Below are 17,659 nucleotides of genomic sequence, written 5' to 3'. Positions count from 1 at the left end.
AATGTTAAAAGGGAATCGTTGTTATTATCTGTGCTTTAATTTCTTAGTGTATAACTTTTTTTTTGGGGGGGGGGGTTCCGAACCCTTGTTTGGTAACATATGAGGTTAGGCTGTTTCATTAGACGCACAGTAAAAGAACAAGCCCCAAATGAAAATGTGGGAGATAAAGCAATAATGATTTAATAATTGCTTAATGGCTAGTGACGAGCAGCTAAATACAGAATTCTGAGAAATGATTTACATAGCATCAAATTTTTTATCATTTTCATTACCATGAAAACCGATCTCTTGGCAGGATTATTTCCAACTCTGGTTCAAACCGAGGTTTCATCCACTCTAAAATAAATTACGCTAAAATCTCGACCAATTTAAATTAAAAAATAAAAACAATTGCGCTCAAATCTCCATCAAGTAAAATTTTTCATCGACTTTTTGGAGGGAAATCTATAAATTCTCTCACTGAATTTCCCTACGATTTTCCTGCGATTAAATCAAAGTCATTCCAGTTACGTATATATCGAGTGAATTTATGCAGGCGCAGCCAAGTGAAGCAAGACGTCCAATATCTGACATGGGGAGAGAGAGAGAGAGAGAGAGAGAGAGAGAGAGAGAGAGAGAGAGAGAGAGAGAGAAATTGCACAGCCACTTCACTTCTGAATGTGGCGTTCCCTTTGTCGTCTGAGGAGATCAAGGTCAGACACATCCAATTGTAACCGGGGAAGAGAAAATGTGACATTTTATATCATTGGTTCTTGTAATGTTCATGTATATAAAGATGGTGGCTTTCAGGCTATTCATAGTAACTGCGAGCAAAAATTCTGCACGCGCACATACACTATTTTTCTTTTTTATCCAATATTCCAATCTATATAAATACATACATACACGCACACACATATATATATGTATATATATATCTCCAGTTTATCAATCTGTACATACCGTACATACACACATATATACACAAATATACAGTATATATATATATATATATATATATATATATATATATATAGATAGATAGATAGATAGATTATAGATTAAGTTTCCAGTGAAGAATAATTTCAAAGGTGCTGACAATTGTAAATAAGAAGTTCCCTGTATATAAGTAGTGCATGTGTCTGTGTATATATATATATGTGTATGTGTATATGTGTATATATGTATATCTATGTATATGTACATATATATAAGTATATATATATTATATATATATATATATACACGCACATATATACATACACACACATGCACTACTTATATACTGGGAGCTTTTTATGTACAATTGTCAGAACCTTTGAAATTATTCTTCACTGGAAACTATTAATCTATAATCTGAAGCAAACACTTAAAATCTGGTTGTAAAGGATACTTGCTGTGCCTTTTTTTTTTCTTTTTTTGTCTTGTCAGACAACATTAGAATTTGAATCACATAGGTTTCAGAATCAACAGGTCCGGTAATCTGACGTTTTGACAACTGACAGGAGTTCCTGAGAGTTTTTTTTTTTTTTACTTGAAAAGAGATTTAGAGGTGTTTTACATTTGAAGAGATCTAATTGTGTTTTACAATTTAACAAGGGATTAATGTGTCTTTTATGTTTGAAAAGGGGCATAACGGCAGTATCATATGAAGAGGAGACGTTGTTCCATACTTGAAGAGATTGATTTATGAAATTTAAGACTGTCAAGCCAAGCACTGGGTCATTGTAGGCCATTAGCGCTTAGGACAGTGAAAAGAGGGAGTTGGAGTGGTTGGACAGCAAGATAAAGAGATGCAGAAAGTAAAGGAGAGGAAGTACAAGGCTCTAAAGCAGCAAGTAGGAGAAGAACCCCGCAGTTGAGCTACGAAGCAACAGTCAAAGAGGTTGTACAATAAGACTGAAGAAAGGAAGAGGGAAATGAGGTACAATAAGACTGAAGAAAGAAAGAGGGAAATGAGGTACAATAAGACTGAAGAAAGGAAGAGGGAAATGAGGTACAATAAGACTGAAGAAAGGAAGAGGGAAATGAGGTAAAGTAAAAGGCTAAAAAGTGGGTGCTACTAGAGGCCGAAGGGAAGCTGCAAAAACCCTTCATTAATGCCTACAGTGCACCACGTAAGGTGCACTGACGGCAGCTGTCCCCCCTACACAGACACTTAAAGAGAGATGCACATGACTGGAATGGAGGCGACACAGTTTTGCTCTAACTTTTATATCATTCAGTTAAAAAAATGTTGGTGCGCCTCTCGTGGTTCACTGTAGGCGTTACTATAGGGTGTGCGCAGCGTTCCTTCGGCCCCGAGCTGCATCTACTTTTAGTTTTCTGTAAAAAAAACTATAGAGATGGCTTTCTCTGCTCGTCCGCACTTTTTCTGTCCACCCTCAGATCTTAAAAACTACTGAAGCTAGAGGGCTGCAAATTAGTATGTTGATCATCTACCCTCCATTCATCAAACATACGAAACTGCATCCTTCTAGCCTCAGTAGTTTTTACTTTACTTAAGGTTAAAGTTAGCCATGATCGTGCGTCTGATAACGCTATAGGACAGGCCCGTGGCTGAAAGAATCATGGGCCGCGGCTCATACAGTATTATACCCTGTAGAGAAAACTCGATTGCGTCGAAGAAGCTTCTGCGCATTTTTTACTTGTTCAGATTTGTACCCGACCTCCAATCCTACTTCCTTTCTTCAGTCTTGCTGTCCAACACCTCTATCTGTTATTCTAAGTGCAACAGCTTTAGATCCTTGTACTTCATCTCCTTTATTTTCTTGATCGTTTTGTATTACTGTCCAACCACTCCAACTCCCCCTTTTGTCGGTCTTAAGCGCCGAATGCCCCAAATTGCCCTAGTGCTTGGGGTGACAGCCTAAATTTCGTAAAATCATTCAATACGAAAAACGAAAATATGGGGTTTGATTTACTTGTATGTACCAAAGAATAAGGTCATGCCATGTTAATCCTTCCACTTGAAACAAAGACACGTACCTTCCTGAATTCTCAGCCACTCCAACTACAGTGAAACTGCAGCTGTATTACCAACGTAACAAGGAAAATCGTGAAGCAACCATATCTAAGCCTGGAGGAAGGCATTTGTTCCTCAGACCTTTGCTAGAAGAATATAAGAGGCTTATGAGGGATTACACGTAAGGGGAAGAATTAGGTTGATGAAGAACATTCTTAAGGGTCTTATTTCCATATTCATCACTTTGAACGAAGTGTCGGGGGTATTTTGACCTTTTACAGAAGTTCTTGGGCAAAGTTTCATATTCTGTCCTTTTATAAGTGACCTACATAGGCTTACCTATTGAAGCATGTACGACTGAAGCCCTGTAGAAAGCGCAAGTATATGAAAAGACGACTTCGAAATGACAGCTTTCATTGCGAAAGAATGATGGGAATCGAGAGAATTGTGCCTCCCAGTTAATGACTTAGATGGAAGATCACAGGAATTTCGTGCTATTTGCATTTAGGCTAGATCATTATTATGCTGGTATAGACCACGACTGATCCTTTCTTTTTTCCCGTTGGCAAATAAGTATAACATTCACATGTTTAAATCTATTTGGTCGTAAATGAGCCACATGTTTCATTATATTACCAAAGCAATCCTTTAATTTTCACATCTCGGTTCAGACTCAAACTTTGTTGCCACTGAAAACGGTTTTAAAATGTTTAAATCAAAACTTGAACGTTTAAAATAACACATTGCTCTTAATATCTTCTGTGTATAGCGATGAAGCACCGTATAGTTATTTTTGAAGGTTTCACGACTTCAATTAGTGGGTTTTTTGTTTTTGATATGTTCCCTTTATCCCGAAATAATAATAATAATAATAATAATAATAATAAAAAAATTATTATTATTATTATTATTATTATTATTATTATTATTATTATTATTATTATTGAATCTAATTGCTGCTGCGGTGTCCTTTTCTTCTTTCGGAAGGGTGAAGATTAGTTGTCCCAATTCCTCTGCTAATCTTCAGCCCTCCAAAAGAAGAATGGTCACCATCAGAAGAACAGAAAAGGAGATTTTTAACTGAACGGCATTGTAGCACCAATTAGATTCAATAAAATATGCTTAAATGAATGGTTACTACCGATTTATTATTATTATTATTATTATTATTATTATTATTATTATTATTATTATTATTATTATTATTATTAAAATAATAATAGCAACACAACACAGCAAGCATTATCAAAGAAGAATACCCGTTTGTGAAAAAACCTTAAAAAAAAAAAAAGCATAAACGTTATTCTCAATCAGCCAGACGTGTCTAAGAATTCTGGTACGTCATTTGGGAACTTCCCTAATGACGATTCAAGTGCTCTATTCAGAGGATTTGCACGAGTGCTTTACCTATTTGCTTTACGTCTACGATCAAAAGGGTTTAGCAAAGCTGATTGCAACCCGTGTTTGTAGGAGACAGTGTAACATCCATATGTGTGTGTGTATATATATATATATATATATATATATATATATATATATATATATATATATATATATATATATATATATATAATATTATATATTATGTATTATATATCATATATATATATGATATATATTTCATTATTATACATATCTGACACTAAACTGTCAGCGCTATCGATCGATCTAGAATATTGTCCAGCGGCCAGCGCGCGCGCATGCGCAAACTCCACTCGCATGCACACGTGTTCCAGATGACAGTCGCGATACCCCCCTGGAGGCATGAATTTGATTGTACCACACTGAATAACCTTTTGAAAGGTGATACGTCTATACACCCCTTAACCCCCCCTTACTCTCTGTCCACCTGGCTGGCGCACTTGTGCAGCATCTGATGTTTATTTGGTTATTTTGTCTCTGCTGAGGTTTGTGCGCCTGTGAAGTTTGTAGAACGGAATAGAATGTAGATTTTAGGCATGAGGCCAAGCGCTGGGACATATGAGGTCATTCAGCGCTGAAAGGGAAATTGGCCGTAAGAAGGTTTGGAAGGTGTAGCAGAAGAAAAACCTCGCAGTTGCACTACGAAACAACTATTAGAGGGTGGAAAGTCAGATGGAAGGAAGAAAATATGAACGGAGGTAAATGTGTTGTTTGAAATCAGGAGTTTGACCTTAGAATGAAACGTTTTTTAGAAGTCTACATTTCTCTCGTGTTTTGCTCCGTTTTAGATGCTTATTTTATCTTTGTTTTACGCTGACTTCTTACCTACCATATTCTGCTGGGACGAATAAGCGACTTTGCAGTTTACTTTTGATATTATTAAAGGGAAACTACTAATACTTTGTTACTATTAAAGGGAAGTTCTGTATGGTGGAGTCGCATTTCTCTTTAGCCCCTCCTGAGTTGCTGTTATAATTGTTACTTTTCAACAAGAAATACTGTTAAGGGGAAAATACTAATACTTTGTTACTTTTAAAGGGGAAGTTTCTGTGTGGTGGAGTCGCATTTCTTTTTAGCCCCTCTTGAGTTATGTTATATTTGTTACTTTTCAAGAAGAAATACTGTTAAAGGGAAAATACTAATACTTTGTTACTTTTAAAGGGGAAGTTTCTGTATGGTGGAGTCGCATTTCTTTTTAGCCCTCTTGAGTTCCTCTTATATTTGTTACTTTTTAAGAGAAATAAAGGAAAATACTATTACTTTGTTACCTTTAAAGGGAAATTTCATTATGGTGAGCTCACATTTATTTTAAGTCCCTCTGTTTTACTTATTGTTATTATTGTTACTTTTAAAGGTAAAATTTCTGTCTGGTGGGCTCACATTTTTTTTAGCCACCCCGTGTTTATGTATTTAAAAAAATGAGCCCTCTTATTCTCCTGTGGAGAAATCGCTTTTTTATAGTGTGACCTAAAAAGCTAAAGGGGGAGCCATATTTGATTGGTGAACTTAGTTCTAAAGATTTCCATTCGACATCCAGGAGAACCTTCTTCTAGGGATACCAGCAAAAAAACATCTACTCACATCCTTTAAAATGTGTCATCCTGAGTACTGTGTAACCCCCGCGACTTCCTTCCTAGCTAAAAATCCTCCGGAAGTGGAGTTGAGCGGCTAAAAAAAAGTTATTACTGATTCGATACACAGAAAAGGATGTCATTTCGTCCTCGCCTTGTTTTACACGGCCGGTGTTAACGAGGAACTGTGAGCCGTGTTCATCCCCTCCTTTCTCGTGTCGTTGCAAACCGTTCAAAGATAGCATTCGTGCGAGCGTAATGTCGGAATGCTTTTTGCTTATCTGGGTCTAAAATGTCGTTACTTGATAGTCATACCCGGAAAACGACATTTTTAAAGGTGGGAGCGGCTGCCATTACTTCGCCCTATTTCCATGGACGGCTTTCTAAAATTAGGGCTCTTCTTATAGCAACAAGAATGGCGTTTCGCTTTGGTCGGAGAGTGTAATGTATGTACACTTATGTATACTGTTTAGATAGCTTGTGCCCATGTTTCTCTTAAGAGAAGATTGGACACACAGATACGATGATACACGTATGCACACGTTTGTGTGTATGTATGTATGTATGCATATATATATATACAGTATATATATATTTATTATACACATATATATGAATATAAATATATATATATATACACATATATACATATACATGTATACATATACATATACGTTTACATGCACTCACACACCACATACATACATACGTATGTACAAACACAAGAATAAGTCGTATCTCTTAATAAGAGATGGTTCCACACGAAGACAAAACAATAATCACTGCCAAAATTCACAAGAAGACTGATGAATAGATGATGAACTCTCCAGTGATGAAATCACGGCAGCGCATTAACAACACCCCTCCCCCTTTCCCTCCCCCTCCCCCTCCCCGCAAATGCCTATTCACTCCCTCATTCCCCATCAATCCTGCTCTTCCTCTGCTCCTTCCTCCCAACCCTTTTCAAATATACCCATCACCAATCTACTGCTCACCTATATTCGTATTAACATTTAGAATAGAACAGAATATAGAAATTAGGCCAACGGCCAAGCGCTGGGACCTATGAGGTCATTCAGCGCTGAAACGCAAGTTGCCAGAAAAACCTGGCAGTTGCACTATGAATCAATTGTTAAGAGGGGCTGGAAAGTAAAGTGGAAGAAAGAGAATTTGAACCGAGGTACAGAAAGGGGTTGCAGCTAGGGGCGGAAGGGACGCTGCAAAGTAATGCCTACAGTGCACCGCATGAGGTGCACTGACGGCATTATCTCCCTACGGGGTATTTACATTCATCATTCTTTTGCTCTGAATTATCGACAAACATTTATACTAATCAAACAATTCATCCCGACAGCTCAAACCGTTTTTTTGTATTTTTTTTATTTGTCACACTCAAAATCCACACTTCATTTTCATAAAAGAGAACTAACTCGAGAGTCCCTTTATGCACATGCTAATTGTTTTCCAGCCTCTCAATTGGTCTTTACAAAAACTCTCAGTCTCGCAAATACTCTTCTTTACAAAATCTCTCTGTCTCTCAAATGTTCTTCCTCTTTACAAAATCTCTTGTCTCTATAATACGCTTTTCCTTTACAAAATCTGTCTCTCAAATAATCTTCTTCTGTGCAAAATCTCTCAGTCTCTCAAATACTCTTCTTCTGTACAAAATCCCTCAGTCTCTAGAATAATCTTTTCCTTCATAAAATCTCTCATTCTCTCAAATACACTCTTCTTCCTTCCCAAATCTTTTGCATACACCCACCTATCTTCTTTGCTTCACATACACTATAACTCATCTTTACTCCCATCCAACCTCTGTCTGTTATGTTTTCTTACAAATCCTTATATAAATGAACTTCTTCCGTTATTCTACTCGATTTCCTACATATTAATTTCTGTCTTCCTTCATAACCCTACTTTTGTTCACAGACCATTTCAACTTCTTTCACCTTCTACAAACATTTTCATCAGCCTCAGCAATTTCTCTTCACTATACCCAAACATTTTTATTTTTATTAAATACCTTAGTTTTACCAGACCACTGAGCTGATTAACAGCTCTCCTAGGACTGGCCCGAAGGATTAGACTTATTTAACGTGGCTAAGAACCAATTGCTTACTTAGCAACGGGACCTTCAGCTTATTGTGGAATCCGAACCACATGACTAGCGAGAAATGAATTTCTATCACCAGAAATAAATTCCTTTAACTCTTCATTAGCCGGCCGGAGAGTCGAACTCAGGCCCAGCGAGTACAAGGCCACAACTCTACCGACTCGCCCAAGGAAGAGCAACACTTGCATATTCAAATATCATCCACTCTACATTCATTCACGAACCCTGTCGTATCATGCAACTTTTGCAACATATTTTCCTTTCTCTCACTTTTTACACCTTTCCATCAAAAAGATATTGGATCCTGTTGGAGGTCAAATACACCATTGTCTCATACCACATTTACAAAAGTCTGTTATTCCTACCTACACATCCTGCCACTTACACAAACCAGTCTCCTCTGTCTATATATATTCTAATTTATTCATAACTGAACATAAACACTTTTAATTGGCCTCGTCTCATTAAATTCGTAATAAGCACGATCCTCACACCCTCCTCATTATATATATATATATATATATATATATATATATATATATATATATATATATATATATATATATATATACACACACACACACACACACACGCACCGTATATATACTGTATATATTATGCGTGTGTATGTAATTAATATACATATATACATATATATATATATATATATGTATATATATATATATATATATATATATATATATATATATATATATATATATATATATATATATATATATATAGTTTGTGGACAGTGTGCGTGTGCATGCAAGCACGCGCTTGCGGTCATGGCTTGCCCTTATTAACCCCCTTTTACCAGAAACCTCCAGACCCCACGCCACCAGTGTTAACGACATGATAATGAAAAGAGCAGAGACCACTGAAATGAGACCCAGATCTGGCCATCAATAATTCAGAGGAATGAGTCAGAGAAAGCAAAACAATCATTCAAGATGTGACTGGTTAAGTCTGGTCCAAAATAATGACATCAGCGAATCAGAGACTGTTGAAAGTGACGTCCCATATTAGTCGTTCGAGACTCTTGGACTTCATTACAGGTGTAAAGATGCCGGGATGGCGAATATGATTAAGGATTAACGTACCCGGGTGCTGACAAAAGCCCGTTATTGATGTGAGAATGAAAGTGTCAGAGACGTGATGTCAGAGACGTGACTTACGGATGTCCCTCATTCTCTATCACAGGAAAGTTGATTTTAGAAATATTATTTGCTGCTATAAATAGAATGTGGTACTTGATTGCGCCAAATGAACAGCTCCTTTGTTGTGTGTTTTGCTAGGCAGACGTAACCATATTATCACGTTTTAGTTTTTTGTAAAAGAAAACCATTGTGCCGGCTTTGTCTGTCCGTCCGCACTTTTTTTTGTCCGCCCTCAGATCTTAAAAACTACAGAGGCCAGAGGGCTGCAAATTGGTATGTTGATCATCCACCCTCCAGTCATCAAACTTACCAAATTGCAGCCCTCTAGCCTCAGTAGTTTTTATTTTATTTAAGGTTAAAGTTAGCCATAATCGTGCTTTTGGCAACGATATAGGATATGCCACCACCGGGCCTTGGTTAAAGTTTCATGGGCCGCGGCTTATAAAGCATTATGTCGAGACCAACGAAAAGATAATCTATTTTCGGTGGCCTTGATTTACGCTGTACAGGAAACTCGATTGTGCTGAAGAAACTTAGGCGCATTTTTTACTTGTTTATTATTATGAAACTTAATTTATCTCTGTATAACCTCTGAATTAAATTGGTAAATACTCCATAAAGTCAGGCTCCCTTATAAAATTCGTGTTTGAATCTCACCACCACAGAGACGAAACTCCACCATTAGGACAAACACAAAACAAAGCAGTCTGGCTGGGTGGAGTTTTTGCACATTTGAGTCAGTCTGGGTGGGTGAAGTGTTTGCAAATTTGAGTCAGTCTGGCTGGGTGAAGTGTTCGCAAATTTGAGTCAGTCTGGCTGGGTGAAGTGTTTGCAAATTTGAGTCTGTCTGGCTTGGTGAAGTTTATGCAAATTTGAGTCAGCCTGGCTGGGTAAAGTGTTGGCAAATTTGAGTCAGTTTGGCTGGGTGAAGTGTTTGCAAATTTGAGTCAGTCTGGCTGGGTGAAGTGTTGGCAAATTTGAGTCAGTCTGACTGGGTGAAGTGTTTGCAAATTTGAGTCAGTCTGGCTGGGTGAAGTGTTGGCAAATTTGAGTCAGCCTGGCTAGGTGAAGTGTTTGTAAATTTTAGTCAGTCTGACTGGGTGAAGTGTTTGCAAATTTGAGTCAGTCTGACTGGGTGAAATGTTTGCAAATTTAAGTCAGTCTGGATGGGTGAAGTGTTTGCAAATTTGAGTCAGTCTGGCTGGTTGAAATGTTTGCAAATTTGAGTCAGTCTGGCTGGGTGAAATGTTTGCAAATTTGAGTCAGTCTGGCTGGGTGAAGTGTTTGCAAATTTGAGTCAGTCTGGCTGGGTGAAGTGTTTGCAAATTTGAGTCAGTCTGGCTGGTTGAAATGTTTGCAAATTTGAATCAGTCTGGCTGGGTGAAGTGTTTGCAAATTTGAGTCAGTCTGGCTGGGTGAAATGTTTGCAAATTTGAGTCTGTATTGGCGCAAATGACATTCGGTTCTTGTAGCAATTAATGGGCGCTCCTTATTAAGCCTCAAAATATAATTACTGATGTTTTAATTGATCGCTGATGAGGAAAGTTACCAGGAACTTGGAATAGAATAATGTTGTGCTTGAGGGATTAACGGGTAACTAAGTTGTGATTGAGATCTTGATAGGTGATATATATTGGTACAATACATATCATTATTTCTGTTTTTGTTAATTTTTAACAGTACCCTCATATGTTGCAGCTTTGTTTTTGTTAATTTTTAACAGTATTCTCATATGTTGCAGCTTTGTTTTTGTTGATTTTTCATAGTACTCTCATATGTTGCAGCTTTGTTTTAGTTAATTTTTAATAGTACTCTCTCATGTTGCAGCTTTGTTTTTGTTGATTTTTCATAGCACTCTCATATGTTGCAGCTTTTTTTGTTAATTTTTAATAGTACTCTCTTATGTTGCAGCTTTGTTTTTGTTGATTTTTAAAAGTACTCTCATATGTCGCAGCTTTGTTTTTGTTGATTTTTAACAGTATTCTTATATGTTACAGCTTTGTAAATGTAGTAATAAAATACAAAACAAGTATAGGCCTATATAAGTGCAGGAAGAAAAGATGGAATTTAGGGTAAGCCGATGTAGTAGAATTTGTGGTTAACGAAAACTGTTCGTATTGTTACCTTAATAAATGCCTGCTTTCCCCCCTTTAGTTTTCTGTAAAAGAAAACTATTGTGCTGGCTTTGTCTGTTCGTCCGCACTTTTTTTTTTCCGCCCTCAGATCTTAAAAACTACTGAAGCTAGAGAGCTGCAAGTTGGTATGTTGGTCATCCACCCTCCAATCATCAAACATACCACATTGCAGCCCTCTAGCCTCAGTAGTTTTTATTTTATTTAAGGTTAAATTTAGCCATAATAGTGCGTCTGGCAACGATGTAGGACAGGCCACTACCGGACAGTGGTTAAAGTTTCATGGGCCGCGGCTCATACACCATTATATCAAGACCACCGAAAGATAGGTCTATTTTCGGTGGCCTTGATTATACGCTGTACAGAAAACTCGATTGCGCCGACGAAACTTCGGTGCATTTTTCACTTGTTTATTTGAAGTATTGAGAAGTCTATTAAATTCAGCTTGATTACGGTAATAAGTTTTAAAGGGCCTCTTCAGGAGTGTACTAATTCAGCATGATTAGAGTGACATGTTTTAAAGGTCCCTTTCGTTCTTCTGCCACAGGTGGCGATCATGGCGACGTCGAGATGGGGAGAGCCGGAGTGGGACCCTGGAGACTGCGAATGCGGAGGGCCTCCCCCTCCCGAATTCATGGTGCCCCCGCCACCGAGGCCACCTCCGTTTTACCCTATGATTGAAGACGAGTTCTTCCAGGTCGTAGAAGACGAGTGCGACGACTCGCTGTCGTGCCCTGCCCTCCTGGGGGCACGGGACCAAAGGCCCCCGCCCTCGAAGGCACACCTGGCCGTCGTCATCGTGTCAGCGTCGACGCTCGTTATTCTCATATTAGTGGCAGCCGTCATCTTGTGCAGGTGAGTCCTCCATCTCTCTCTCTCTCGCTTGTGTGAAATCACAGCCTCTTTAATTAAGTGGGTCCTGAGTGGAATGTGAATGATGTCGGGGTCCTGAATATTCTTTCAAATGGGCCTTACGAAATTAAATCGCTTTAAGGTTTTTCGTAGGTTGGCTAAATCATATTTTCCTTCCTCCTCCTCCTCCTCCTCTTCTTCTTCTTCTTATTCTTTCTTATTCTTCTCAGCTTAATCCATAGTTATTTTTCCTCCTCGTCTTCTTCTTCTTCTTCTTCTCAGCTTAATCCATGGTTATTTTTCCTCCTCCTCTTCTTCTTCTTCTCCTTCTTCTCAGCTTAATCCATGGTTGTTTTTCCTCCTGCTCCTGCTCCTCCTCCTCCTCCTCCCCTCTTCTTCTTCTTCTTCTTCTTCTTCTTCTTCTTCTTCTTCTCAGCTAAATCCGTAGTTGGGGTCGACGTTTTTAATGAGCCTTTTTGCAAACGACTCATTTCATAATTTGCATTAGTTGATGTTTTATGAACGTATGCCTTCCTGACTCCAACCCTCAGCATGTATATGGGCTTGGGAAATCGCTTATCACGTTGAGAATTTCTTTTTTCCCCTGTTCTATGCCGTGCCATGATGGCATACTCGAAAACTCGCCTTTTGAATGTAATCCGATTTCCAATAGATTTGACGTAACTCGTTGCGTTTCAGGCTTGAGATATTTAATTACACAGAATCCTGTTAGTACTAGCTGGCATCTCCCCTTTAGGCGTATGAAATTAAGGATGCCGTGTGCATCGGATGTAATGTGATATTTCCCTAATCTGTAAAGATCGGATAATGCGTTTTTATGTCGTTACTGGAAAGGAATTCTAAACTGTCCTTACTAAACTCCCGTATGGCTGTTATTGTCTCAAAGAATACACCCATACGTGGTACATTCCTATTTGAATATACAGAACAGGTATTCATGTAGGAAATGAATATATTTGTAGACATTAGCTACAGTGAAACATTTGTAGGGCCATCCTAAATTAAGTTTTACATGTAAGTTCCTAGTATCTCATTTCACGAGCACGAAAAATGGCTAAATCTAGGCGCTTCTCATACGAAGAGTTTCTTGATATTCCGATAATGAGGTTGTGAGATCGGATGTCAAGCTTTCTTTTACGTCACTTGGAGAAAGCGCTGGTTTGTAGCCGTGATTGGAAAATTCAGTTGTTGATCAATCGTTAGTTTTTAAGACATGCTTGTTATTGAATGTGATACGATTATCCAGTATTAAGGTCCAGTATTTTAATTTTAAATTGGAGTAAGTGACGATAAGCAAGAGGCTTTTTAAAAATAATATTACTTTAGCAATGTTGGTTTACTAAGGCCACACCAGAGTACTTATTTTTTATTAATTGTTGGTCCTTAAGACGAGTTTTTTTACTGAAGTGATACGATTGTCCATTATTAAGGTCTTCTATTCATTGTAAATTTGAGAATCAGGAATGACAAGCAAGGGCTTTTAGTTTTCTGTAAAAGAAAACTATTGTGCCGGCTTTCTCTGTCTGTTCGCACTTTTTCTGCCGCCGTCAGGTCTTAAAAACTATAGGCTAGAGGGCTGCAAATTTGTATGTTGATCATCCACCCTCCAGTCAACAAACATAACCAAATTCTAGCCCTCTAGTCTCAGTAGTTTTTAATTTATTTTACGCTAAAGTTAGCCATAATCGTGCTTCTGGCAACGACATAAGATGTGCCACCACCGGGCCGTGGTTAAAGTTTTATGGGCCGCGGCTCATACAGCATTATACCGAGACCACCGAAAGGTAGATCTGTTTTCGGTGGCCTTGATTATACGTTGTATCGGCTGTACAGAAAACTCAATTGCGCCGAAGAATCGTCGGCGTAATTTGAACTTGCTTAATACTAGAATGATTTTAGCAATGGTGGCTTACTAAGGCCACGCCAGAGTACATATTTGTGATTAATCGTTGGTCTTTAAGACGAGTTTTTAATTGAATGTGATACGACTATCTAGTATTAAGGTCATGTACTCATTTTACTCATTTCAAATCCGAGTAAGTGCTTATAAGCAAGGGGCTTGTTAGTGTTACTTTTTTTTTATAGTATGGTTATAGCCGTGATGATTTACAAAGTCCACACCCAGAATACTTATTATCAATAGGGGTTTAAAGGTCAGGTCATTCCTTCTACCCAAGTAATAGCTCTCTAACTAAAAAAGAAAAAAAAGTGACGCTGTCTATAAACAGAGAATTCAGACAAACGTATAAACCTTTGTAGGGGAGTAGTGCCGTCAGTGCACCTCACGGGATGCAATGTAGGCATTACTAAAGGTTCTTTGCAGCGTCCCTTCGTCCCCTAGCTTTAACCCCTTTCATTCCTTTTACTATACCTCCATTCATATTATCTTTCTTCCATCTTGCTGTCCACCCTCTCCTAACAATTATTTCATAGTGCAACTCGAGGTTTTCCTCCTGTTACACCTTTCAAACCTACCTACTCTCAATTTCCTTCCCAGCACTGAAAGACCTCATAGGTCCCAGTGCTTGGCCTTTGGCCTAAACTCTACATTCCATTCCATTCCCTAAGTTCTATTATACAGCTCGGAGTACGTCACAGTATTTTCTAATCCATCAGGCAAACAATAAACGATAGGCTGTTTTTATTTACTGAGCGCAAGCAGGGTTTAATGAGCCGGAAATTAAAAATGGATGTGTACTAATTTTCAGCGGCATTTACTCATGGAAATTTATTACGGTATGATAAATCGAAAGATCGGTCGTATTATGAGAAAATAATCCGCCACTGATACATATGGAGCGTCGATTCATAAAATTGTTGGGAGTGTATTACAGAATTTGGAATTTTTTTTTTTTATTTATGATAAATAATCGTGCAGTATATTTTCTGGTTGGGCGTTGTGACCCATATAAGTATGAAAACCTTTACAAAACACACACCTAATTTATGTATGTATTTGTGTGTGTGTGTGTGTATGTATGTGTATATATATATATATATATATATATATATATATATATATATATATATATATATATATATATAATCATGAAGCTACAAATGTCAGTTAATATCAAATTCACTACCTCAGGAATATCTCCGACGGAGAATTCGTCGGAGATATTCCCGAGGTAGCGTGAATTTGATATTAAGCGACATTTGTAGCTTCATGATTGTATATAAATCACGGTGTGATAAAAAATTTCATATATATATATATATTATATGCTTACGTAATATATGTATACATATGTATATATGTATATGTATATATATATATATATATATATATATATATATATATATATATATATATATATATATATATATATGTAAACGTATGTATGTATAAAACCACGTGTGTGTGTTTACAAGGGAATACATTAACTGTGGGTTTCCATAGTGCCCACGAGGGGGCACCAGTAAAAAAAAATATGCGAAGGAATTTTGTTTGAACTTAACTCCCTTTAAAACACCTCTGTTGGATAATGGAGTGGTGAAGATAAGAACACGTGTAAAAACAATAACAAGTAATGCTAAATAAGTTTTTTCTCCCTCTCTCTTAACAGCCGTCTTTTACGAATACATCAAGCTCTAATGCCAAACACGGTCTAATCATACATTCACCTCTAGACAAGGCAGTTCTTCCTCCCTAATTAAGACTAGGCCTATGCGAAGGCTCACGGGCAGCCCTGCCAAAACATCTCAACTTTTTCATGTAGCACTTGTTCGGAGATAGCAGGCCTATATGGCACCATAATAGGCTTATGGGAGCCATGTTCGAGAATGCGTCGCAACTCCCCCTAATTCCCTGCAAACATTACTTCTCGCGGCGGTTTTTTTTATTTTATTCCTTCTTGATGTGGGGATGTTGTTGATAAGAAGGACGTGGAGAGGAGTGGAGTGCTGCTAGTGGGAGCGATACGTATTCCCGTTTTAGCAAGTTTGTGATTTTTTTTTTTTTTTTTTTCAAACCAGTTTACCAGTACGATTTTGTTTGGGGCAAAAGTATGTTGTCAGGTTTATTTACTATATAGTTTTTACGGCAACACGCCCATACTATATATATATATATATATATATATATATATATATATATATATATATATATATATATATATATATATATAATGCATGCATGGGCGTGGGCGTGTTGCCGCAAAAACTATATACTAAATAAAGCTGACAACATAATTTTTGCCACAAACAAGAACGCACTGGTAAATTGGTTTGACAAAACAAACGCAAAACTAGCTAGAACAGAAATACACACACACACACACACACACACACACACACACACACACACACACACACACATATATATATATATAAATATATATATATATATATATATATATATATATATATATATATATATATAGAGAGAGAGAGAGAGAGAGAGAGAGAGAGAGAGAGAGAGAGAGAGAGAGAGAGAGAAATTTACTTAATTTATTACACTTCATCGACTGGGAATGTTAAATTTACTTAGCTACACTTGTAGGATAACGCAGATGTACGATATTTATTGTTCACGATTGTAGAGTCTTCGATAAATGAGCGAAACAAAAATAGCTTTACCAGATGCATAAAAACGTAAGAATAATTATAGGAAAGCTACGTCAGAAATTACCTAAAAAGAATAATTATAGGAAAGCTACGTCAGAAATTACCTAAAAATTTAAACATGAATTCACTATATATGAAACTCATTACAAGTAAATTTAAATATATATTCACCATTTATGAAACTCATCACATGTAAATTTAAATATAAATTCATCATATCTGAAATTCATTACGTTTAAAAATAAATATATATTCCCCATTTATGAAACTCATTACATGAAATTTAATCATAGATTCACCATATATGAAACTCATTACATGTAAATCTAAATATAAATTCATCATATCTGAAACTTATTAAAAGTAAATTTAAATATAATTTCACCGTTCTGAAACTCATTACATGTAAATTTAAATATAATTTGCAGTATATGAAACTCACAACATGTAAATTTAGATATAAATTCACCATATCTGAAACTCATTACATGTAAATTTAAATATAAATTCATCATGTATGAATACATGTAAATTTACATATAAATTCACCATGTATAAAACACATTACATGTAAACTTAAACATAAATTCACCACATATGAAACTCATTATATGTAAATGTAGACATAAATTCATCATATATGAAACTCATTACACGTAAATTAAATATAATTTCGCTATATCTGAAATTCGTTACATGTAAATTTAAATATAAATTCATCTTGTATGAATACATGTAAATCTAAATATAAAAATTCACCATATTGAAGCTCATTACATGTAAATTTAAATAAAAATTCACCATACCTGAAACTCATGACGTGTAAATGTAAACATAAATTCACCATATATGAAACTCTTTACATGTAAATTTAA

At 36.7% G+C, this 17,659-nt stretch overlaps 1 protein-coding gene across 2 annotated transcripts in view; it reads left to right on the top strand.

Moving 5' to 3' along the window:
- Nucleotides 1-17,659, top strand: part of LOC136838770 (uncharacterized) — a 53,257-nt gene that overhangs the window by 26,613 nt on the left and 8,985 nt on the right. For both annotated transcript variants that reach the window (XM_067104272.1, XM_067104273.1), the window contains exon 2: nucleotides 11,890-12,197. In XM_067104272.1, coding sequence (XP_066960373.1) covers nucleotides 11,890-12,197 — 308 coding nt within the window. The remainder of the gene's footprint in view (nucleotides 1-11,889; nucleotides 12,198-17,659) is intronic.

This window comes from Macrobrachium rosenbergii, chromosome 5 (assembly GCF_040412425.1).
Source record: "Macrobrachium rosenbergii isolate ZJJX-2024 chromosome 5, ASM4041242v1, whole genome shotgun sequence".
In the NCBI taxonomy this organism is placed as follows: Eukaryota; Metazoa; Arthropoda; class Malacostraca; order Decapoda; family Palaemonidae; genus Macrobrachium; species Macrobrachium rosenbergii.
Note: the sequence above shows the minus strand (reverse complement) of the source record. Positions and strands in the feature narration are given on the sequence as shown.